Source organism: Rhinoraja longicauda, chromosome 1 (assembly GCF_053455715.1).
Source record: "Rhinoraja longicauda isolate Sanriku21f chromosome 1, sRhiLon1.1, whole genome shotgun sequence".
NCBI classification, from domain to species: Eukaryota; Metazoa; Chordata; class Chondrichthyes; order Rajiformes; family Arhynchobatidae; genus Rhinoraja; species Rhinoraja longicauda.
In genome coordinates, this window is record NC_135953.1 from 22,620,166 (window position 1) to 22,644,531 (window position 24,366).

The 24,366-nt window shown below is 42.4% G+C and overlaps 1 protein-coding gene across 3 annotated transcripts in view; it reads right to left on the minus strand.

Moving 5' to 3' along the window:
* The window catches only part of smad2 (SMAD family member 2), a 103,279-nt gene that overhangs the window by 56,918 nt on the left and 21,995 nt on the right, over nt 1-24,366 (minus strand). The window contains exons 3-4 of one of the 3 annotated variants that reach the window (XM_078418591.1): nt 7,938-8,027; nt 396-425 (exon numbers count right to left, since the gene is read on the minus strand). The exons of 1 other annotated variant lie outside the window; for it this stretch is intronic. In XM_078418591.1, the coding sequence (XP_078274717.1) occupies nt 396-425; nt 7,938-8,027 (120 nt within the window). The remainder of the gene's footprint in view (nt 1-395; nt 426-7,937; nt 8,028-24,366) is intronic. One more of the 3 variants, XM_078418681.1, reaches the window with a different exon arrangement.

The window sequence follows — 24,366 nt, forward strand, 5'->3', positions numbered from 1 at the left end:
GGTGGTTTTGTTGATAATGACAACAAATTTAACAATACAGTACTTACAGTACTTTGGGATGTTGCTTAATTATTTCCTCAGCAAATCTTCATTCCTTAATGTAATTACATGCATCCTTAGATCATTCCCTTCGATCACACCGCATGCCCCCCCCCCCCCCTTCATTTCTTCTTGCCATTTCATATTTCTTAAAGATGTATGGCACTGAAAATTAAAGGCATGACAAGGAAAAGTTTATGTTCAGAGTTATGAATTTATGTAATTCTCTACTGAGTAGTAGAGGTTGAATCATTGAATATACTCAAGGCTGAGACAGACAGAGAAATTTATAGGAATCCAGGCAGGAAAGTGGAGAGGAGGCCAAGAATTTACCAAATGGTAGGTCTGAAGCCTACCTGTTCTTTTGTCTTAAGATTTGTGTAGGTCTGAAAAAAAAGGACAATGTACAATTAGGTACTAAAAGGGCAACTATATACAAAAGGATTTGAGCAAAAAGAGAATCAATGGCAAGCAAAACAGCATGAACAATCAAAGGCCTCTGAAAACTGATTTATGTGGAGTGAATATCTGTCCATGAAAGAAAAGTAGCAATTAATTTTCCTTGGATAAATGAAGATAGAGGGGTTAATACAAGTCAGATAAAAAGGAGGCCCATGACAATTGCAAGAATCACAAGAGAACAAAGGTGAATTTTGGAATTTTTAAATTTTCTGGTCCTCCCGATTATTTCTCTTTTTCACAATAATTAACGAGGAAAATAATTGAGAGGATTAGAGAATTGTAAATACTTGACTTACTTAAGAAAAAAGAGCAGAGTATATTTGGCAAGGATAAATTAAACTGCCATTGAGCAAATAAACCAACAGGACGTAATCAATAGTCACAGACAAAATATGTACAGGGGTTGATTGATGAGACTGACATTTGCACACAAAATATCAAATGTTTGCAATTCCATACACATTTATTTCTGCCAACTTAAACGCCACCCAACCACTTTTTCTCATTTCAAATCATCTCAAACTTTCCTGTCTCAGCTTCTTGAACATACCAAAATCCTAACATGTGCGCCCAGACTATTCAAATGTATCCTGCAACTCTAGTTGAGTATAGGAGCAAAGAGGTCCTTCTGCAGTTGTGTAGGGCACTAGTTAGACCGCACCTGGAATACTGTGTGCAGTTTTGGTCTCCAAATTTGAGGAAGGATATTCTTGCTATTGAGGGCGTGCAGCGTAGGTTTACTAGGTTAATTCCCGGAATGGCGGGACTGTCATATGTTGAAAGACTGGAGCGGATAGGCTTCTATACACTGGAATTTAGAAGGATGAGAGGGGATCTTATCGAAACATAAAAGATTATTAAGGGGTTGGACACGTTAGAGGCAGGAAACATTTTCCCAATGTTGGGGGAGTCCAGAACCAGGGGCCACCGTTTAAGAATAAGGGGTAGGCCATTTAGAACAGAGATGAGGAAAAACGTTTTCAGTCAGAGAGTTGTAAATCTGTGGAATTCACTGCCTCAGAAGGCTGTGGAGGCCAATTCTCTGAATGCATTCAAGAGAGAGCTAGATAGAGCTCTTAAGGATAGCGGAGTCAGGGGGTATAGGGAGAAGACAGGAACGGGGTACTGATTGAGAATGATCAGGCATGATCACATTGAATGGTGGTGCTGGCTCGAAGGGCCGAATGGCCTACTCTTGCACCTATGATCTATTGTCTATAGGTTTGAATTTGGCAAAGAGCATTTTAGCCCCTGCCTTAGCTATTACATTACTGAGGACATCTATTTCTGACATTACATTCTGACATTACATTACATATAAGATAATTAGGGGATTGGACACATTAGAGGCAGGAAACATGTTCCCAATGTTGGGGGAGTCCAGAACAAGGGGCCACAGTTTAAGAATAAGGGGTAGGCCATTTAGAACGGAGATGAGGAAGAACTTTTTCAGTCAGAGAGTGGTGAAGGTGTGGAATTCTCTGCCTCAGAAGGCAGTCGAGGCCAGTTCGTTGGATGCTTTCAAGAGAGAGCTGGATAGAGCTCTTAAGGATAGCGGAGTGAGGGGGTATGGGGAGAAGGCAGGAACGGGGTACTGATTGAGAGTGATCAGCCATGATCGCATTGAATGGCGGTGCTGGCTCGAAGGGCTGAATGGCCTACTCCTGCACCTATTGTCTATTGTCTATTGAGGCCCTTGTTCAAAAAAAGTCCTTGGAAATTCAGCTAGACCCCTTCCTCATGAAGAATATTTTCCAAAATATCACCAAGTAGGATGTTTTCCAAGATGCAGCTATGAATGCCAAGACTGGATAATAGTTAAGTGGAAAAAAATGGTAATGCACTCATTCTACTATCAGCTTAACGACTGAGTACATTATTATTAGTAATTTGCTTTGCAACAAAGTGACTAAAAGTTAGTTGGCAAGAATACAAATGTAATTATGCTATTACCTGACAGATATTAAAGTGCCAGAAGAAATGTGCAACTCATCATTCAAGCATTCCACACAAATAACAATATGACCAAATAGCAAATCTGGCTAAGTATCACTTACACAATTAACATTTTTTGAAAATGGTAAGAATGCAAATGTAGTGACTTTGCTAAACTGCATCTGTCATTCCACATGGGTGAGCCTAAGCTTCTGGGAGCTTTGGGCTTTAGTTTGGCCTTTCATTCTAAACTACGCTGTTCTTGACCCGTTGCACATATCCCATGTTCCAGGAATAGCACCTTATATCTCAGTTCAACATGTTAAAGTTTAGAATCAGAACTGCATACCACTAACAGGGTCCTTCAGCCCAACTCGTCCAGCCAATTGTGATGCTTTTCTAAGCAAGTCCCATTTGCCTGCATTAGGCATGCATGCCTCCAATTTTAGACTCCTTAACCTGGGAAGATTTCACTAACTATCTACCCTATCTATCTATTTTATAATTTTATAGTTCTCTGAATGGCTATCCATCAACCTCCAATGCTCCAGATACAACAAACTCAGCCTATTCAATCTTTCTTTATCACTACAGCTCTCCATTCTGGGCAACATCCTGGAAAATCTTTTCAACACTCTCTATCACTAACATATCGTATCTTTAGTGTGGCGACCAGAAATATTCTCAACGTTCCAAGTACGGCCTAATAAATGGTTCAGACAGCTGCAACGTGATATCTCAACTCTTCTACTCAACACCTTGACCTATGAAGATAAATATGCCAAATGTATTCTTCACTACCCTATCCACTTTCAGGTAACTATGAACTTTTCCCCTAAGGTTTCTCTGAACAGTCACACTCCTAAAGGTCCCTGTAAATTAATGAAAACATACACCAGAATTAGAGGTCCCAAATTACACTATTTCACTCTTGTCTGTATTAAATTCCATCTGCTCCCTCTCTACCCAACTTTCTTGTTGATCTATAACCTTATGCAACTTTAACCTTCTTCGCCATCCATGATTCCACCAAAATTTATATTGTCAACAAACTTACTAATCAGACTACCTACATTCTCATCAAAGTAATGTATATACTTTACAAAGGTCCCATTACAGATCTCTGCAATACTCCACTGGTTAGATTTCCAGTCAGGAAAAACAGCTCTCCGTCACCATGTCTTCTATCATCAAGCCAAATTTGGATCAAGGTTGCCAATCCACCTCAGATCCCATGTGCTTTAGATAGACACAAAATGCTGGAGTAACTCAGCAGGTCAGGCAGCATCTCTGGAGAATAGTTTTGGTAATGTTTTGGATTGAGACCCTTCTTCAGACTGCTAGTGAGCTTTAACCTTCAAACACTGCACAGGACCTTATCAAACGTTTAGCCAAGTCCATGCATACCACATCTAACACCCTGCGTTTTAACAATTTTCTTTGTTATCTCCTCAAAAATATTCTCCTGCACAAATCCATTCTCACTGCCCCCTACCCAGTCCCTGCCTACTGAAGATGCAAATATTTCAGTCAGTCACAGCAATGCCCTCACTTTTTCCCACCATAATATCCCGGAATAGATCCCGACATGCCCAAGGGATTTATCCACCCATAGGTTGGCCAATATCTTCTGCACTTCCACCTTCCAGATACAAACTTATTTGAGAACCCCCCCCCCCCCCCCCCAGCAAAGTCTCCTTTCTCCACATCATTCTCCCTGGTCAATATTGCTGAGAAAAATTCATTTAGGATTGCACTACCATCCCCCGGCTCCACAGATAGATGTATTTGTTGGCCACCCCTCTTCCCTGAGGGGACCCACTCTTTCTCTAGCCATGCTTTTGCTTCGATCTACTCTAAGGTTTTGGGATTTTCCTTAATTTTGCATGCCCAAGGTCATCGTATTTTTGCCCTCCAAACTTTTTCAAGGGTCAGTCTTTAACTCAATAATCTCTAATAGCATTTCTTTTATACTCATTTATACCTCTTCTGGGCACCTCTTGTTGCTTTATCCCATTACGTGTTCTACTCACATTACTTCCTTCATGTTCCTCCTTTCAACCCTACAAGAAACATTGCATTTTGCTCTTTCGTCTTCTCCACATCTTTTGATTTGTCAAATATTTAGTTCTAATCGTGATCAGTCTAAAATAAGCTGGCTTCCTTTCCACAGACATACAGACCTGATGAAAATTTCTAGCAACTTTAACTTCTGTAAATAAGCACTAGTAGCAAAACTCGATTAGATATTGGCAAACAAGAGACAGTCCAAGTAAATTTGAGGGTAGAGTGGAAGTTAGTTTGTGGTAGATGTCATTGGACTATTTTTGCCACCTCTCTCCTGTTTCTCGATCTCACTGTTTCCATCATAGGGGACAGACTATGTACCAACGTTATTACAAACCCAGCAACACCCACAGTTACCTTGACTATATTTCCTCCAACCCTGCTTCATTAAAAGGCTGCCATCCCCGACTCAATTTTTGCAGTCTCCACAGCATCAGCCTCCAAAATGAGGCCTTCCACTCTTGGACATCTGAGATTCCTCTTACTATGAGTTTTAAACACCATTCTCGAACATTTCCACAACCTTCAATGTGATTCCACCACTAGTCACTTCTTCACGTCCCCACCCATTTCCAGAGCACTCACTCTGCAACTCCCTGGTTTACTCATCCTTTCCCACCCATTCCGCACCCTCTCCGGGTACTTTCCCACGCAAGCGCAGGAGATACAACACCTGTTCCTACATCTCCTCTCTCCCTTCCATTGAGGGTCCCAGCAGCCCTTCCAGGTGAGACAGAGGTTCACTCTAATAGTCGTTATAGTACCTGCCTCAACTACATCTTCTGTTCCATATACCCGAGCACATTTTTTCCCATCTTCAAACTTTTCTCCCTCCCCAGTCACCCTGCTCCTTTCTCATCCCTCTTACACTCATTTCCCATCTCCAAATCTCCCATTTCCTTTTTATCATCCCTCTTACCCCTCCACTGTCCACCCACACCCCTCCCATCATTCCTTAATCTCAGTCCTTCTCTCCTTATCTGACAACCTCGTCCTTTTTACCTCTAGCCTTTGTCGTTTACTCCACCCACCAGGCAATCAAACTGCACCGCACTTATCTTTGGCACTTATCACTTGCTAGCAAAGATACTAGAGGAGCAAGATAGACCACTCGACCCCTAAAAACCGTAATATGTCATGGCATCATTTTAGTAGGCAGAAACTTGCAGAAACATTAAAAAAAGAAAAATAACAAAAATCTGAATTGATAGATGAGATATATTCTGCATTTGAATGGTATCATCACACATACTGTTCCCCCAAAACACTGATTACACTGCGAGAGACCTAGCAAACGGCAGGATTTGCCTATTAAAATGGCGGCTGTTATGCTCCTTTGCGTACTACACTTCAGTATAGGCGATTTCAACAGAGTGGTCCATCTTGTTCCTCTAGTATCTTTGCTTGCCGGGCCTAGTCTCATCTCACCACTTTTCCAACTTTCACCACCCCCCCCCCCCCCACTCCAATCAGACTGAAGGGACCCAACTTAAAACGTTGGCTGTTCCTCCCCAGATGTTGTCTGACCTGCCAAGTTACTCCAGCACTTTGTGTTTTGTTCAATTAGATATTGTATATCAGAGTCATATACAGAAACAGTCCAATCATTGGCCTTTGCAATTCAAGTGCTTGTCCAGATGTTTCCATAAACGTGGAGAGAGTGCCTGCCTTAACCACTTTCTCAGGCAGTGTTCCAGATTGCAACCATCCTCTGGGTGACAACAATTATCAGATCTCTCTAAGCCACTTATTCATCACCTTAAACTTACGGCTTCGGATCTTAGACACCTCTGCCATGGGAAAGGTTTCTTAGCATCTACCCTATCTATGCCTCTCTTAAGTTTGCATACCTCTATCCGTCCTTCAGCAGCCTCCACCACTCCAAGGAAAACAAAACCAGCCTTTCTAATCTCTACTCATAACCAAAATATTCCATCTCATCCAACATCCTGGTGATCTCCGCAAATCCCTTTGAAAACTGCCACCATCTGGAAACAATTGATCACAGATGTTGATTAATAAATATGGATGTTCACCAGGCTCACAAAACAAAAGTCAATTGAAAACTGATGTAGAGGGAGTGGGGTTAAAAGAAACAAAGTGCAAGTAATATCAATGTGCTACTCAAAATTCAATCTGAGTCGCAAACCAAAGTATTCATTTCAAAGTCAATCAGTGCAGATGATAATAAATTATAATCATTAAAATAAGTAATTAGATGCCAATCCAAAAAATATTTCTTCAATATCCCTCCTGCAAATTAAGGGCAGAATTGACATTGAGCATGGACAACGCAAGAAAATGCTCTTGCTTCTTTATACGAGCTAGATAAGTTTAAAGACATGTTTTAACTTTGCAACTATGGACATATATTTTTGGAAAAGAAGAAAATCAATTAAACTGGTTTGATCAATGATAATACAAGAATGGTTGATCAGCATATCAACAACGGACAGAATATTTACATCCTCAAATGTCCAAACATTGCAGGTCCTTTATAAAATGAGCCATAGAGGACGTTTCTCCACAAAACAAGTTTTCCTTTCTTGAATATAAGGAACTTGTTTGTAGATAATTATTGTTTCAGATCAATTAGCAGTCATACACTTATGCAGGTACACTACGCACAGCACTTATTTTCTCAAAAGCTTTTCACTGTACCATGGTACACGTGACAATAAACTAAACTTCCACTCATAAGCAGATGCAACATATGGGCCAACTAAATGGAGGTTCAGGTTTAGAAATTTATCAAGGAGTAATTTTGAACCCATGCCAAAATTTATCAAATTGCACCAATAGCACATAGAACCAAATGTTAAATTCAGAATCCTAAAAGGAACACTGGTAAAACTTGCAGCTTGGAATACAATTAACTATCAAAATCTTAAGCACTCAAGCAAAATTTAAAATCTCAATACCACAGAAGTCCCCAACAACTGGCACATTTACCCATAATTCACAACACATCCAATAGTATGTAAAAACTGAATTTGTCCATTGTTATACCTATACATTCCCATTCATCAATCAAAAGAAAAGAGTGTCCAGCAAACATTGTTTGAAAGTTAATCTGAAGTTAACAGAAAGTCATGCAGAACTTGCCAGTAAATATAGTCCATTTTGAAAAACAGTTACACTTAATATTTGCATATAAACTAAAAGATTTTCATACAGAGTTAAAAAATAAAAATCCTACATACAGGCGCATCTGCATCTGGAAAGAAAATCAACAGGTTTACTACCCACTTTTCAGATGTTGATGGACCTCCATATTTTAACCACCACTTACTTTTCGGCATTTTTTTTAAAATTCCACCAAAAGACACCACGAGTGAATGTAAACATTGACAATTCTTAAATGACCAACACCAATCAGTTAATCCCAACATCCCACTATGTGGAAGAAGAGCTTTTAGTGACTGCATATTCACCTGGTTTGCTCAGGAGAGCTGTAAAGGCCTGTTGTATCCCACTGATCTACTGTACCAGGTGTACTCAGTCCCCAAATTTCAGAGCATGTGCTGTGCATAAAATTAGAAAAAAAAATGGGTAAACATGGGGTATGGTGTAGTGAAAAGCTGATGGAGGATAATACATGTAGACAAACATAAAAATAAATCTCTTTAAATTAAGAAATGTTAAGGCTCCACTCAACAACAATATTCAAAAGAAAATTGATATTTATTCAACTTACCAGGAAACGTTATTGCACAGTGGCTGTTTTACCATAATGCATGACAGGAACAAGATATTTTCCACCATATCTATTTCAAAATAACATTCTTTATGTAAACAAGTAGACACTTCATAAAATCCCTTATTCCACAGAATATTGAGCAAAGTATCGACTAAAAACAAGCATTAAATTTTGTTATAAGAAAATATCTTTTGAAATATTGTACAAACGTAGTTATGATTTCTACTGTAATTGCACATTAAGTGTCTGCAGGAGTATCACATTTTTACCATTTGAGGCAGGTACTGTTCCAGCATTTAAATGCACTTGGGCAGATACACGAATTGGAAAGGTTTAGAGGGATGTGGGCCAAAAAAGGGCAAATGAGACTAAGGCATCTTGGCTGGCATAGACGAGTTGGGCTGAAGGGCCTGTTTTCGTATGACTGACTGACTGTAAATCAAGTTGTCCACAAACTTTTTTTTCATTTGTGCTTAGTACTGTTGAACACTTTAGAAATGCTGCTCGCATATCATCAATACCGACTTTTACAGTAGAGAACTGATATGCTAAATAAATATCTTTGCTGGATCATTCAGGGCAACACTATTAAATATTCTTGCCTTTTCTTCCAAATGGTAATTACAAGCTTGTCATGAGAAAGATTTTTTTTGCTATCCTCATTCTTGATTTTTTAGCTTTCCTTGTCCTTGATTCAGGAAGTCACCTTAGATTGGAAAACTAGGCACACTCAGCCTTTAAGGCCAGCAAGACAAACAATTGTTGCTAGGAAAATCCTAGAGCTCATGATTATGAACTGCAACTTCACCCTTTCAAAATGTTTCACTTGACTAGAGAAACTATATGGATTTGTGAAGGGCACATCAAGCTTGACAAACTTGACCGAAATATTTGAAAATAAAAGAATGATCAAGCTACAGAATTGAGGAAACAAATGGAGATCATCAGCAAGTTAGAGTCATAGAACCATACAACACTGAAACAGGCCCTTGGGCCCAACTTGCCGACCAAGATGCTTGTCCCACACCTACCAGAGTTTGGCCCATAAATGACACAAGAACAGCTCTCTCCCACAGGGTAAAGCTATAAATCTTAGATGGTAAAATAGAAAACTAAATATTTAAGTTTGAAGTTGTCACAAAGATAGTCTGCACTGAAAGGAATGCCGTTAGAAACATTACATTGGTAAGAAACCTGGTAAAAATATGTTTTAGTGTAATCAAATACAAGGTCATTCAGTTTGGACAGAAAAGCAGGGGGGGGGAGGTAAAATGCAGGGACAGTGAAGGTTTGAAGAGACAGAGATCCATTACCTTGGATCATATAAACCCAACTGTATAAGGTATAAATATAGATGTAACCTGGAGGACAGGAGCACAAACTAATAAAGGTAATGCTGCACTTTTATAAAGCCCAAATTAAACTACAGCTGGTGTACAATGAGCTATCCCAGCTACCATGTCTTAGGATGAATATTGACCCAAGAACACAGATCAGATTAAACAATGATACAAGATTCAATTGGTTAGATAGATGGAAAAAAATAATCACTTCCACTGGCTGGAAAGTCTAGGATTAGGAGCAAAGTCTAAAATTTAGAGCAGACATTCAGGAGTTTGCTACAGTCATGGTGTCGTTGGAACAATAAATTCTTCTGCAAATGCAAGTTAATGCTTGATCATTTGATAATTTTAATTGTGAGATTAAGATTTTTGATAAAAAACATTGAGAAAACAAAATGCAAGCATATAATGTAATATCTGATGAGCACTTGAAATACCTCTTCAGAAGTGACAAAGATGTTCTATTGAACTTATTGAAGTTGCTCCAATATACGAATCTCCAGAATAAGATTTGAAAAATCCCATTTCCCAGGTCCCAATGCGATTGCATTGAATCGTGAGCCTAAAGTCTAAATAAGTATCTCCCACTTACCAACCTTAAAGTATTAAACTTTCCAGATTAAGCTGGAACCAGTGCAGAGAAGGTTTACAAGGATGTTGCCAGGAGTCGAGGCAATAGACAATAGGTGCAGGAGTAGGCCATTCAGCCCTTCGAGCCAGCACCGCCATTCAATGCGATCATGGCTGATCACTCTCAATCAGTACCCTGTTCCTGCCTTCTTCCCATACCCCCTCACTCCGCTATCCTTAAGAGCTCTATCCAGCTCTCTCTTGAAAGCATCCAACGAACTGGCCTCCACTGCCTTCTGAGGCAGAGAATTCCACACCTTCACCTCTCTCTGACTGAAAAAGTTCTTCCTCATCTCCGTTCTGAATGGCCTACCCCTTATTCTTAAACTGTGGCCCCTTGTTCTGGACTCCCCCAACATTGGGAACATGTTTCCTGCCTCTAATGTGTCTAATCCCCTAATTATCTTATATGTTTCAATAAGATCCCCCCTCATCCTTCTAAATTCCAGTGTATACAAGCCTAATTGCTCCAGCCTTTCAACATACGACAGTCCCGCCATTCCGGGAATTAACCTAGTGAACCTACGCTGCACGCCCTCAATAGCAAGAATATCCTTCCTCAAATTTGGAGACCAAAACTGCACACAGTACTCCAGGTGCGGTCTCACCAGGGCCCGGTACAACTGTAGAAGGACCTCTTTGCTCCTATACTCAACTCCTCTTGTTATGAAGGCCAACATTCCATTGGCTTTCTTCACTGCCTGCTGTACCTGCATGCTTCCTTTCAGTGACTGATGCACTAGGACACCCAGATCTCATTGAACATCCCTCTTCCATCGCCCGGTGCGGCGCGGCCGCGGGACACCATTCTGCTTTAGTTAAACATTTTGTTCAAGATGGCCGCGCCGTTGTGTTTGGCTGCCTGCCACTGTACGTTTCTTTTTTTTTTTCCTAATCAGATGTGCAGCACTTTGGTCAACGTGGGTTGTTTTTAAATGTGCTATACAAATAAAATTGACTTGACTTGACTCTTCCTAACTTGACACCATTCAGATAATAATCTGCCTTTCTATTCTTACTTCCAAAGTGAATAACCTCACACTTATCTACATTAAACTGCATCTGCCATGTATCCGCCCACTCACACAACCTGTCCAAGTCACCCTGCAGCCTTATTGCATCTTCCTCACAATTCACACTACCCCCATCTTTTAATCCCTTCATCTAAGTCATTAATGTATATCGTAAATATCTGGGGTCCCAGCACCGAACCTTGCGGTACCCCACTGGTCACTGCCTGCCATTCCGAAAGGGACCCATTTATCCCCACTCTTTGCTTTCTGTCTGTCAACCAATTTTCTATCCATGTCAGTACCCTACCCCCAATACCATGTGCTCTAATTTTGCCCACTAATCTCCTATGTGGGACCTTGTCGAAGGCTTTCTGAAAGTCGAGGTACACCACATCCACTGACTCTCCCCTGTCAATTTTCCTAGTTACATCCTCAAAAAATTCCAGTAGATTTGTCAAGCATGATTTCCCCTTCGTAAATCCATGCTGACTCGGAATGATCCTGTTACTGCTATCCAAATGCTCAGCAATTTCGTCTTTTATAATTGACTCCAGCATCTTCCCCACCACTGATGTCAGACTAACTGGTCTATAATTACCCGTTTTCTCTCTCCCTCCTTTCTTAAAAAGTGGGATAACATTTGCTATCCTCTAATCCACAGGAACTGATCCTGAATCTATAGAACATTGAAAAATGATCTCCAATGCTTCCACTATTTCTAGAGCCACCTCCTTAAGTACCCTGGGATGCAGACCATCAGGCCCTGGGGATTTATCAGCCTTCAGTCCCATCAATCTACCCAAAACCATTTCTGCCTAATGTGGATTTCCTTCAGTTCCTCCATCACCCTAGGTTCTCCGGCCCCAAGAACATTTGGGAGATTGTGTGTATCTTCCTCAGTGAAGACAGATCCAAAGTAACGGTTTAACTCGTCTGCCATTTCTTTGTTCCCCATAATAAATTCCCCTGCTTCTGTCTTCAAGGGACCCACATTTGCCTTGACTATTTTTTTCCTCTTCACGTACCTAAAAAAAACCTTTTGCTATCCTCCTTTATATTATTGGCTAGTTTACCCTCGTACCTCATCTTTTCCCCGTATTGCCTTTTTAGTTAACTTTTGTTGCTCTTTAAAAGAGTCCCAATCCTCTGTCTTCCCACTCTTCTTTGCTATGTTATACTTCCTCTCCTTAATTTTTATGCTGTCCTTGACTTCCCTTGTCAGCCACAGGTGTCTCCTACTCCCCTTAGAGTCTTTCCACCTCTTTGGAATAAATTGATCCTGCAACCTCTGCATTATTCCCAGGAATACCTGCCATTGCTGTTCTACCGTCTTCCCTGCTAGGGCCTCCTTCCAGTCAATTTTGGCCAGCTCCTGCCTCATGCCTCTGTAATCCCCTTTGCTATACTGTAATACTGACACTTCCGATTTTCCCTTCTGCCTTTCCATTTGCAGAGTAAAACTTATCATGTTGTGATCACTGCCTCCTAATGGCTCTTTTACCTCTAGTCCCCTTATCAGATCAGGATCATTACACAACACTAAATCCAGAATTGCCTTCTCCCTGGTAGGCTCCAGTACAAGCTGTTCTAAGAATCCATCTCGAAGGCACTCTCCAAACTCTCTTTCCTGGGGTCCATTTCCAACCTGATTTTCCCAGTCTACCTGCATGTTGAAATCTCCCATAACCACCGTAGCATTACATTTGTGACACGCCAATTTTATCTCCTGATTCAACTTGCACCCTATGTCGAGGCTACTGTTTGGGGGCCTATAGATAACTCCCATTAGGGTCTTTTTACCCTTACAATTCCTCATTTCTATCCATACTATCCAGGCAATAGAAAAGGTTTAGGGCGATAGAAAATGTTTAGGATGATATGGGCCAAACACTGGCAAATGGCAAAGGGCCCATTTCCACGCTGTCTGACTATATCGACTTGTGCATCAGGTACATCCTCTGCCTCCTCCATCACCAGATTGAGACCAGACACAGACAGGAAAAATAGCGTCCCATATATTCCGCCTGGGTAGCTAACAAACCAATGGCACAACTCTTCCTTCTCCAATATCAAGTTAAACCACCCAGCTCCCCATCTCATCTACCTAGCTCCAACTACTCCACACCTATCTTTCTTTCCATTCCCCCCAACCCAGTTCATTTCCCCTCCATCCACCCATCATTCCTCAATTTCCCAGATCCCACATTTTTCTTTCTCCCTCCCCCCCTCCCACCCATCACCCCGCCCTCTGGTTCCACACTTCAAGTCCCAACTTTCTTTCTTATCAAATTAAATTTGCATCCTTTTGACCCCCATATCACTTCTCCCCCCCCCCGACCCACTTGACGATTTGTCAATCAACCCATCTGCTTGGATCCACCCATCACGTCAGCTTTTAGCCCACCCCTTCAAATCCCCCCCATCTACCAGCTACCACTCCCCCCCCCAGATGTTGCTTGACTTGTTGAAGTGTTTTGTTCAAGATTCCATTATCTGCAATCTCTTGTGTCTCCTAATTGCAACAGTAATGGTATGGATAAAGCAGATTAGGGGTGCCTGTTGATAGGAGTTCTGGACCAGTGTTTTCCAGTGACAATCGGAGGCAAGGATGGGCATGGTTTGAGAACCTTGCATGTCAAGATATTGCAACTTTAGCTAAAAGAAAATGGAAGCAAATGTAAGCAAGTCAAAATCAGCCCTTACGGAATATAAAAGTAGGGAATAAGTTAAACATTAAAATGAGGACTAAAAGTGGTCATGAAATGCCCTTGCCAAGTAAAATCCAAAAACATTTTGTGTTCATCTGTTGAAGGAAGGACAGTATGAACAAATCACAAGATTCTAAGCCAGTGAGACTTACATCAGTGCTAGGAAAATTATTAACGATTCTTAGGGCCAGGACTGATATGTATTAAGGAATTGCTTAGAGCTTTGTGCAGGTGAGGTGATTCTTACGAACCCGATTGAGTTTCTTGAGTTGCTAAAGATGTTTGACAAGAGTAGGGTAGTAGATGTTGACTATATAGACTTTAAAGAATGACGGATCCCTTGTGGTAAGCTGGTCCAGAAGATTGAATCATGTGGAATTCATGGAGAGTTGGTAAATTGGATACAAAAAACAGCCTAATGAGAGAAGTGGTGGAGCAGATTTTTTTGGACTGAAGGAATACAACCAATGGAGTTCCACAAGGAGCAGAACTGGCACCTCTTGTTTGTAATATATAATAATGATTTGGATGAAAGCGTAGGCTGACTAATTACCTTTCAGATAACAAAAACTGGTGGAGTTGTGGTTAGTGAGGAATGTTGTCAAAGCAGGGGGAAAGTGAGAAATTGGGCAAAGAAATGGCGTTTAATATGAATAAGTGTTAGGTGCTGCATTTTAGGTGATCAAATGCAAAAAGAAAGCATACAGCGAATGGTAGGACTCTTGGGAACGCTGATGCACAGCTCCGTAAAAATGGCAAAGCAAGTGGATACGATACCAAAATCATGCTGCATTTATCGATCAGGGCATCTAATTAGGCATGTTTGAAGTATTGAGTACAATTTGGTCTTCACACTATAGGAAGAAATAAAGAAATGTAGAGGTTTTCGAGTGACTTGATAGAAATATCAAATTATGAGAGGCACACATTGGCTAGATGGTCTTTTTCTCAGGGTGGAAACGTCAAATACTTGAGGCTATAGATTTTAGCTGAGAGGGGGAAAGACTGGAAGGCATCTCAATCATGGCACAAGAGGTAAAAATAGATAAAATATAACATTTAAGACAGACACATGATTAAGCAGGGACTAAAGGTATTTTTGGCCCTTGTGAAGGTCAATGGCATTTGTTTAAATTTGGTATTGTGGTTAGTGCAGACATGGCGAATCAAAGGGCCAGTTCTTATGCTATACGGTTATGTAATCCATGTTATACATCATACAGGTTGCTCATGCCCACATTCTTCTAAATTTTTCTCCATATCTCACAACGCTTGTGTTTTTGCTGGCGACAAGAGTTTGCAGATGCTAGAATTTGCATCAACCCATCTGTTGGGAGGAATTCAGCAGGTCAAGCAGCATTTGTGGAAGGAAATAGACAATCGACCTTTTGGATTAGGACCACCACAGACGATGCACAACTTGCTTTTCCTACTCTTGGGGGCCACCATCAAATCTTGGCTGTCTTCATGCATTTGGTGACATGCAAGGAACTGAAATACTCAGCAGGTTTCAGTTATCATGGAGGGCGAAATAGTGTCAATTTACAGTCTACCTTCATTTCGGACTCTTTTATAACAGATTGCTGCTATAGCAGAAAGGGCATCCATACTGTGATCAGACACCATTGTGTCTTTAAGTACACAGGCTGCTAGTTACACTGTGGAGGTCACTGAAATTGACAAGCATTTGCTTCGAATGACACTATCTTTATTAAACAATGTAACAAAAACCCTTTAGTATTTTTAGCTTCCAGTAACAAAAGTACATTTTTAGCTGTTGAAAAGAACTTAGTAGACTCAGCAGGATAGGCAGCGTCTTTGGAAGGAGAAACTGAGTTAATGCTTAAGATCAATGTTCTTTCACCCTGAACTTCAGGCAGGCAGTTGACCATGGGAGTCTCACTTGGATTAGGGCAGGGTTTCCTCACACCTTCCCAACGTCCCAGACCCCCCATTTTGCTCTCAATCTCCGAATGTGGGAATCAGCAACAGGGGCAGCAGTTATTGCCATTCCCAGCTGCGCAACAGACAAGGTGGTGGTGGGTGGCCTTCTTGGGCTGCTGTGGTTCGTGTAGAGAGAGGTCCCACTGGGCTCTAGGATTCTGACCCAGCAAGAGGAGGGGATGGGGGAGGGGGCAGCGGGGAACAGTGGGAGGAAGGGGGACAGGAGAGAGTGGGGGTGGGGAGGAGGGGAAAGTGGGGGTGGGGGGAGGGGAGGGAGGTGGGGGTCAGGAGAGGGGAATAGGGATGGGGAGGGGGGAATGGGGGTGGGGAGGGGGGAATGGGGGCGGGGCGGTGGAGGGACAAGTGGGGGTGGGTAGGGGGGGTGGAGTGGGTCAGTGGGTGGAGGAGGGGGGATAAGGTGGATTGAGTGGGGGGGTTGTGGGTGCTACACCAATACAGGAGAGGCTTTGAGTCCAGGGCTCACTCAGTGACGACACCCTCTCCCCTTCCCTGTTCCCCCTCTACGAGGAATGGGCCCAACAGGTCCACTTGGTCTAGTATGACTAGTCTTGCCTCTTAAAAAAACACCCTTGACTCTTAATAAAAGTGACCTAAACTACTGAGTTATTTGTAGAGAGGGAGGAATGTGTGAATAGCGGAGTGAGGGGGTATGGGGAGAAGGCAGGAACGGGGTACTGATTGAGAGTGATCAGCCATGATCGCATTGAATGGCGGTGCTGGCTCGAAGGGCTGAATGGCCTACTCCTGCACCTATTGTCTATTGTCTATTGTAATGATACGCCAAGGCAACAATTACTTTTAAAAAAAACAAGTTAAAGCTGAAAGTAAAAGGTGAAAATGGTGGTACAGCCACCTCTGTAGAGAAAGCCCAAACTTTATTTGGTGATGTAGGTCAATGGTTACGCATATGCTGTCAATGCAGAATCAGTGAGTAATGTTTGCAGATGGCAAATTGCATAATGTTATTTCTTGCTGATCTGCAAAATCTGTGTTGCAATAAGTTGTAGAGAGGGACTGTGGAGAAAATTGGAGAATTCAATGTTCATATCGTTGGGTTGTAAGCTACCCAAGTGGAATGAGATGCTATTCTTCTCTCTATGGGTCACTGGAAGCACTATTACGCTGGATCATCAAACGCAAATCACACTTCAATTTATCCAGACAGCCAAGTATTGAGAGCTCTAGCAACAAATCACAAAGGATTATAAAGCAAAAAGTAAACACCAAAGCTACAAGGAGATATCAGAGGCTAAATTAGCAGCAAAAGAGAGAACAAGAGAAACAAAGAGATTAAGGGAACTCCAGAGGCTAAGCGGGAAGAGAGCAGAAAGCATGATCATCGATGATAGAACAATGACAAAAAGAATTGATGTAATGCTGAGGCTTTAAAAGGCACTGGTCAGACCGCATTTGGAGTATTGTGAACGATTTTTGGCACCATATCTGAGGAAGGACAATGGACAATAGGTGCAGGAGTAGGCCATTCGGCCCTTCGAGCCAGCACCGCCATTCAATGTGATCATGGCTGATCATTCACAATCAGTACCCCGTTCCTGCCTTTTCCCCATACCCCCTGACTGCGCTTTCTTTAACTCTATCTAGCTCTCTCTTGAAAGCATCCAGAGAATTGGCCTCCACTGCCTTCTGAGGCAGAGAATTCCACAGATTTACACCTCTGACTGAAAAAGTTTTTCCTCATTTCCGTTCTAAATGGCCTACCCCTTATTCTTAAACTTTGGCCCCTGGTTCTGGACTCCCCCAACATTGGGAACATGTTTCCTGCCTCTAATGTGTCCAATCTCTTAATAATCTAATATGTTTCAATAAGATCCCCTCTCATCCTTCTAAATTCCAGCGTATACAAGCCTATCGCTCCAGTCTTTCAACATACGACAGTCCCGCCATTCCGGGAATTAACCTCGTGAACCTATGCTGCACGCCCTTAATAGCACAAATACCTTTCCTCAAATTTGGCGACCAAAACTGCACACAGTACTCCAGGTGCGGTCTCACTAGGGCCCTGTACAACTGCAGAAGGACCTCTTTGCTCCTATACTCCTCCTCCTCTTGTCATAAAGGCCAATATGCCATTAGCTTTCTTCACTGCCTGCTGCACCTGCATGCTAATTTTAAGTGATTGATGAACAAGGACACCCAGATCTCTTTGTACTTCCCCATTTCCTAACTTGACACCATTCAGATAATGTAAGAAAATAACTGCAAATGCTGGTACAAATCGAAGGTATTTATTTCACAAAATGCTGGAGTAACTCAGCAGGTCAGACTGCATCTCAGGAGAGAAGAAATGGGTGACATTTCGGGTCGAGACCCTTCTTCAGACTGATGTCAGGGGGGCGGGACAAAGGATGGATAGTTTGAGACAGGAAGATAGAGGGAGAACTGGGAAGGGGGTGGGGAAGAGAGGGACAGAGGACCGATCCAAAGTTGGAGAAGTCATTGTTCATACCGATGGGCTGCAAGCTGAATATGAGGTGCTATTCCTCCAATTTCCGGTGAGCCTCACTATGGCATTGGAGGAGGCCCATGACAGAAAGGTCAGACTGGGAGTGGGCGGGGGAGTTGAAGTGCTCAGCCACCGGGAGATCAGGTTGGTTAAGGCGGACTGGGCGGAGGTGTTGAGCGAAACGATCGCCGACCTGTGTTTGGTTTCGCAGATGTAAAGAAGTTGACATCTAGAGCAGCGGATACAATAGATGAGGTTGGAGGAGGTGCAGGTGAACCTCTGTCTCATCTGGAAAAACTGTTTGGGTCCTTGGATGGAATTGAGGGACAGGTGTTGCATCTCCTGCGGTTGCAGGGGAATGCCCGGGGATGGGGTGGTTTGGGTAGGAAGGAACGAGTGGACCAGGGAGTTACGGAGGGAACGGTCTCTGCGGAACCCAGAAAGAGAAGGGGATGGGAAGATGTGGCCAGTAGTGGGGTCCCGTTGTAGATGACAGAAATGTTGGAGGATGATTTGTTGGATACGCTGGCTGATGGGGTGGAAGGTGAGAATGAGGGGGATTCTGTCCTTGTTACAAATGGAGGGAGGGGGAGCAAGAGCAGAGCTGCAGGATGTAGAAGAGGCCCTAGTGAGAGCCTCATCTATAATGGAAGAGGGAAAGGCCCGTTTCCTGAAGAATGAGGACATCTCTGATGCCCTCGTGTGAAACACCTCATCCCGGGCACAGATGCAGCGTAGACGGAGGAATTGGGAGTAGGGGATAGACTTTTTGCAGGAGACAGGGTGGGAAGAAGTGTAGTCCAGATAGCTGTGCGAGTCAGTGAGTTTATAGTAGATGTCAGTCACTAGTCTGTCTCCTGTGATGGAGATGGTGAGGTCCAGAAACGGGAGGGAGATGTTGGAGATAGTCCAAGTATATTTAAGAGCAGGATGGAAATTCAGATAATAATCTGCCTTCCTGTTCTTTCCACCAAAGTGGATAACCTCACATGTATCCACATTAAACTTCATCTGCCATGCATCTGCCCACTCACACAACCTGTCCAAGTCACCCTGCATCCTCATAGCATCCTCCTCACAGTTCACACTGCCACCCAGCTTTGTGTCATCTGCAAATTTGCTAATGGTACTTTTAATCCCTTCATCTAAGTCATTAATGTATATTGTAAATAGCTGCGGTCCCAGCACCGAGCCTTGCGGTGCCCCACTAGTCACTGCCTGCCATTCTGAAAGGGACCCGTTAATTCCTACTCTTTGTTTACTGTCTGCCAACCAATTTTTCTATCCATGTCAGTATCCTACACCCAATACCATGGTGCTCTAATCTTGCCCACTAATCTCCTATGTGGGACCTTATCAAAGGCTTTCTGAAAGTCCAGGTACACTACATCCACTAGCTCTCCCTTGTCCATTTTCCTAGTTACATCCTCAAAAAATTCCAAAGATTAGTCAAGCATGATTTCCCCTTCGTAAATCCATGCTGACTCGGAACGATCCTGTTACCGCTATCCAAATGATCCGCAATTTCTTCTTTTATAACTGACTCCAGCATCTTCCCCACCACTGATGTCAGGCTAACTGGTCTATAATTTCCCGTTTTCGCTCTCCCTCCTTTCTTAAAAAGTGGGATAACATTAGCTACTCTCCAATCCACAGGAACTGATCCTGAATCTATAGAACATTGGAAAATGATCACCAATGCATCCACAATTTCTAGAGCCACTTCCTTAAGTACCCTGGGATGCAGACCATCAGGCCCTGAGGATTTATCAGCCTTCAGTCCCATCAGTCTACCCAACACCATTTCCTGCCGTGGAAATGGTGTTGCCGAGAACGTGTTGATGCTGGAGAGGGTCCAGAGGATCTTTACAAGAATGATCCCAGGTATGAGCGGGTTAGCAGATGATGAGCATTTGATGGCACTGGGGCTCTCCTCACTGGAGTTTTGAAGAATGAGGGCGGACTTTGCCTTGGGATAAGGTACCCAAGCGAAATATGAGGTGCTGCTCCTCCAAAATGGATGCCCAGTCCCAAGCTGCTAGATCTGTTGGCATTCTGCCCCATTTAGCCTGTCTGGCTAAATTCATTTTAAAACATTATCATGTCTGCTTCTGCCATTTCCACTGGCATCTACCAGTGTGAAAATAAACTTGCCACACAAACTACCTTGAATTTTTTTCCTCTTTCATTTTAATCCTAAACTCTCTAGTATTGACAATTCCACCCTGAGAAAATGTCTTTAACTAGTTACCCTATCTATACCTGTAAAAGGAATGATTTATTGAAGATTTCAACCTCCCAATTTTAACTGGGTTTGCTTTATCTGAAAGGATTCGAATGGATGGAGCTATTAATGGATGTGCAGTTAACTCTTTGGGGATAGTAATCATAACTCAGTAAGTTTCAAGCTAATTACTGTAAAGGTATTTGAATAGTTTGAAAACTAGCTGTCCCAATTGGGGGAAAGCCACTTTTGATATCGTTAGACAAGACCTAGCATATGATATCTTCCTGTCAGGGTGAAGGGCTACAATGGCAAGTCCAGGGAACCCTGGATGCCAAGGATAGATGTTTGCAATATATATCTAGAGCACTGAAAACAGGAAAGGGCTTCAGGATTATTGAGTGTGCAATACTTAAGAAAATTAGGAGAGAAAAGATACATAATGAAGTATCACAGATAAGATTAAAGATATTAAGAACAAGAAGGTGACCAAGAAAAGAGTATGGCCCATTGTGGACCCAAGGGGAAACCTGGTTGTGGAGCCAAAGGACATGGGGAAGGTCTTACATGAATATTGTTCATTCATATTCACCAAGAAGCAGTTGGAGTTGGAGATTTCATTTGGGATGGTGAAATTCATGTAGGTTAAGATTTTTTAAACAAGATGGGCAGCAGGGTTATGCGAGGTAATTAAAGGCAGCTCTGCACATGCTGGTTATAGCTCCCCCTTCATTTCATAATCCCAACCAAACACCTGAACCTAGGAGTAACCAAAATGCTGGATTATCTCAGTGGGACAGGCAGCATCTCTGGATAGAAGGAATGGGTGCAGTTTCTGGTCGAGACCTTTCTTCAGACCGAATCAGTGGAGAGGGAGATACAGAGATAAGGAAATATAAGTTTTGAAAATGAGACATAGGGGATGGTGATCAAGGAAAATGTAGAATAGATCATTGTTAGCTAGGAGAAGGTAATAACAAGCAAACAGAGATAAAATGTAAACAAGAACCGTCAGACTAGTCAGAGAACTGTGAAGGGGGAGGGATGGAGAGGAAGGGAAGGCAAAGGTTACTTCAAGTTAGAGAAGTCAATATTCATACCATCATTCAAAACCACATTTGCTATCTTCCGATTAACCAGTGCTTTGCATGTGGCAAGTGAAGATTTAAGTTGCCGAAGCAAAGTATGAGGCATTGTTCCTCCAATTTGCACTGAGCCTCACTCTGACAATGGAGGAGGCCCAGGGCAGAAAGATCAGTGTAGGAATGGGAGAGGGAGTTAAAGTGTTGAGGAACAGGGAGATCAGGTAAGATAAATAGCTTATCTTTTAGAGGTTAATCTAAAAACCATATTGAACTGGTTTGATAAACATAAATGTTTTCTAAATATGTCAAAATTCTTAGAGAATGGAATAAGCATAGTTGATAGAGGGGAATTTGTAGATACTTGATCTGAGGTGGGACTGGAGGGAGTTAGAGTCAGATGAGATCAGGTTGCTAGATTTTACATAGCTGATTTACAGCTCCAATGACCAAGATTAGATTCTTAGATTGGGTGCTGGCTGCGAGGGTGAAAAGTCTCCCACAAGATAATGTGGTTTTGACAAGCAGCTCCAATTTCCCCCCACATCCTCAAAACATGCTGATAGATTAATTAGCTTGTGTAAATAAACCTTAATTGTAGATAATGGGAGGTCGATGGGTATACATGACAGAACATTTGCAGGTTAACACGGAAATAAGGGGGATGGGTTTGATGATATTGCTCTGAAGGGAGCTAGAAAAAACCTGATGGCCCAAATGGCAAAAGGAATGGAACCGCTTGGAGGTAGTGACCATACTATGATTAGTTTTAATCTGCAATTTGAGAGGGAGAAGGTTAAAGGAATGTCAGTGTTGCAGTTGAACAAAGGGGGCTATGAAGGCATGAGAGAGGAGCTGGCCAAGGTCGAATGGAAAGGGATCCTAGCAGGAATGACAAACAGCAATTGCACGAATTTCTGGGCATAATCCAGAAGATGCAGGATTATTTCATTCCAAAGAGGAAGAAAGATTTTAAGGGGAGTAAGAGGCAACCGTGGCTGACAAGGGAAGTTAGAGATGGAATAAAGCTAAAAGAAAAGATGTATAAGATAGCAAAGGGTTTGGTGGAAGCTAGAGGAGTGGGCAACTTTCAAAGAACAACAGAAGATAGCAAGGTACGAAGCAAAGCTGGCCAAGAATATAAAGAAGGACCATAAAACATGCTTTAGGTATGTTAAGAGAAAAAAGATTAGGAAAGACAAATGTGGGTCCCTTGAAGGCAGAAACGGGTGAAATTATTAAGAGTAACAAGGAAATGGCGGAAGAGTTGAACAGGTACTTCGGATCTGTCTTCACTAAGGAAGACACAAACAATCTCCCAGATGTACGAGTGGACAGAGGATCAAGGGAGACAGAGGAACAGAAAGAAATTTGCATTCGGCGAGAAATAGTATTAGGTAGACTGATGGCTGATAAATCTCCAGGGCCTGATGGTCTGCATCCCAGGGTACTCAAGGAGGTGGCTCAAAAAATCGTGGACGCATTGGTGATCATTTTCCAATGTTCAATAGATTCCGGATCAGTTCCTGTGGATTGGAGGGTAGCTAATGTTATTCCACTTTTTAAGAAAGGAGCGAGAGGGAAAATGGGGAATTTTCAACCAGTTAGCCTGTTAGGGAAGATGCTGGAGTCAATTATTAGAGAGGTAATAACGGCACATTTGGAGAGCGGTAAAAGGATTGGTCCAAGTCAGCATGGATTTATGAATGGGAAATCCTGCTTGACAAATCTTCTGGAATTTTTTGAGGATGTGACAAGTAAAATGGATGAAGGGGAGCCAGTGGATGTAGTGTATCTAGACTTTCAGAAAGCCTTTGATAAGGTATCACACGGGAGGTTGGTGAGCAAAATTAGAACACATGGTATTGGGGGTAGGGTATTGACATAGAGAATTGGTTGGCAGACAGGAAGCAAAGAGTAGGAATAAATGGGTCCTTTTCAGAATGGCAGGCAGTGGAGTGCTGCAAGGCTCGGTGCTGGGGCCGCAAATGGATGATGGAATTAGAAGGAACACTAGCAAGTTTGCAGATGACACAAAGCTGGGTGGCAGTGTAAACTGCAAAGAGGATGTTAGGAGGTTGCAGAGTGACTTGGACAGGTTGAGTGAGTGGACAGCTGCATGGAAGATGCAGTATAATGTGGATAAATGTGAGGTTATCCACTTTGGCGGCAAAAATAAGGAGGCAGATTATTGTCTCAATGGTGTCAGATTAGGTAAAGGGGAAGTGCAACGAGACCTTGATGTCCTTGTACACCAGTCACTGAAAGTTGGCGTGCAGATACAGCAGGCTGTGAAGAAAGCCAATGGCATGTTGGCCTTCATAACGAGAGGATTTGAGTACAGGAGCAAAGAAGTCCTTCTGCAGTTGTATTGGGCCCTGGTGAGACCACATCTGGAGTATTGTGTGCAGTTTTGGTCTCCTAATTTGAGGAAGGACGCCCTTGCTATTGAGGCAGTGCAGCATAAATTCACAAGGTTAATCCCTGGGATGGAGGGGCTGTCATATGAGGAAAGACTGGAAAGACTAGGCTTGTATTCACTGGAGTTTAGAAGGATGAGAGGGGATCTTATAGAGACGTATAAAATCATAAAAGGACTAGACAAGCTAGATGCAGGAAATTTTTTCCCAATGTTGGGGGAGTCCAGAACCAGGGGACACAGTCTAAGAATAAAGGGGAGGCCATTTAAAACTGAGGTGAGAAGAAACTCTTTCACCCAGAGTGTTGTGAATTT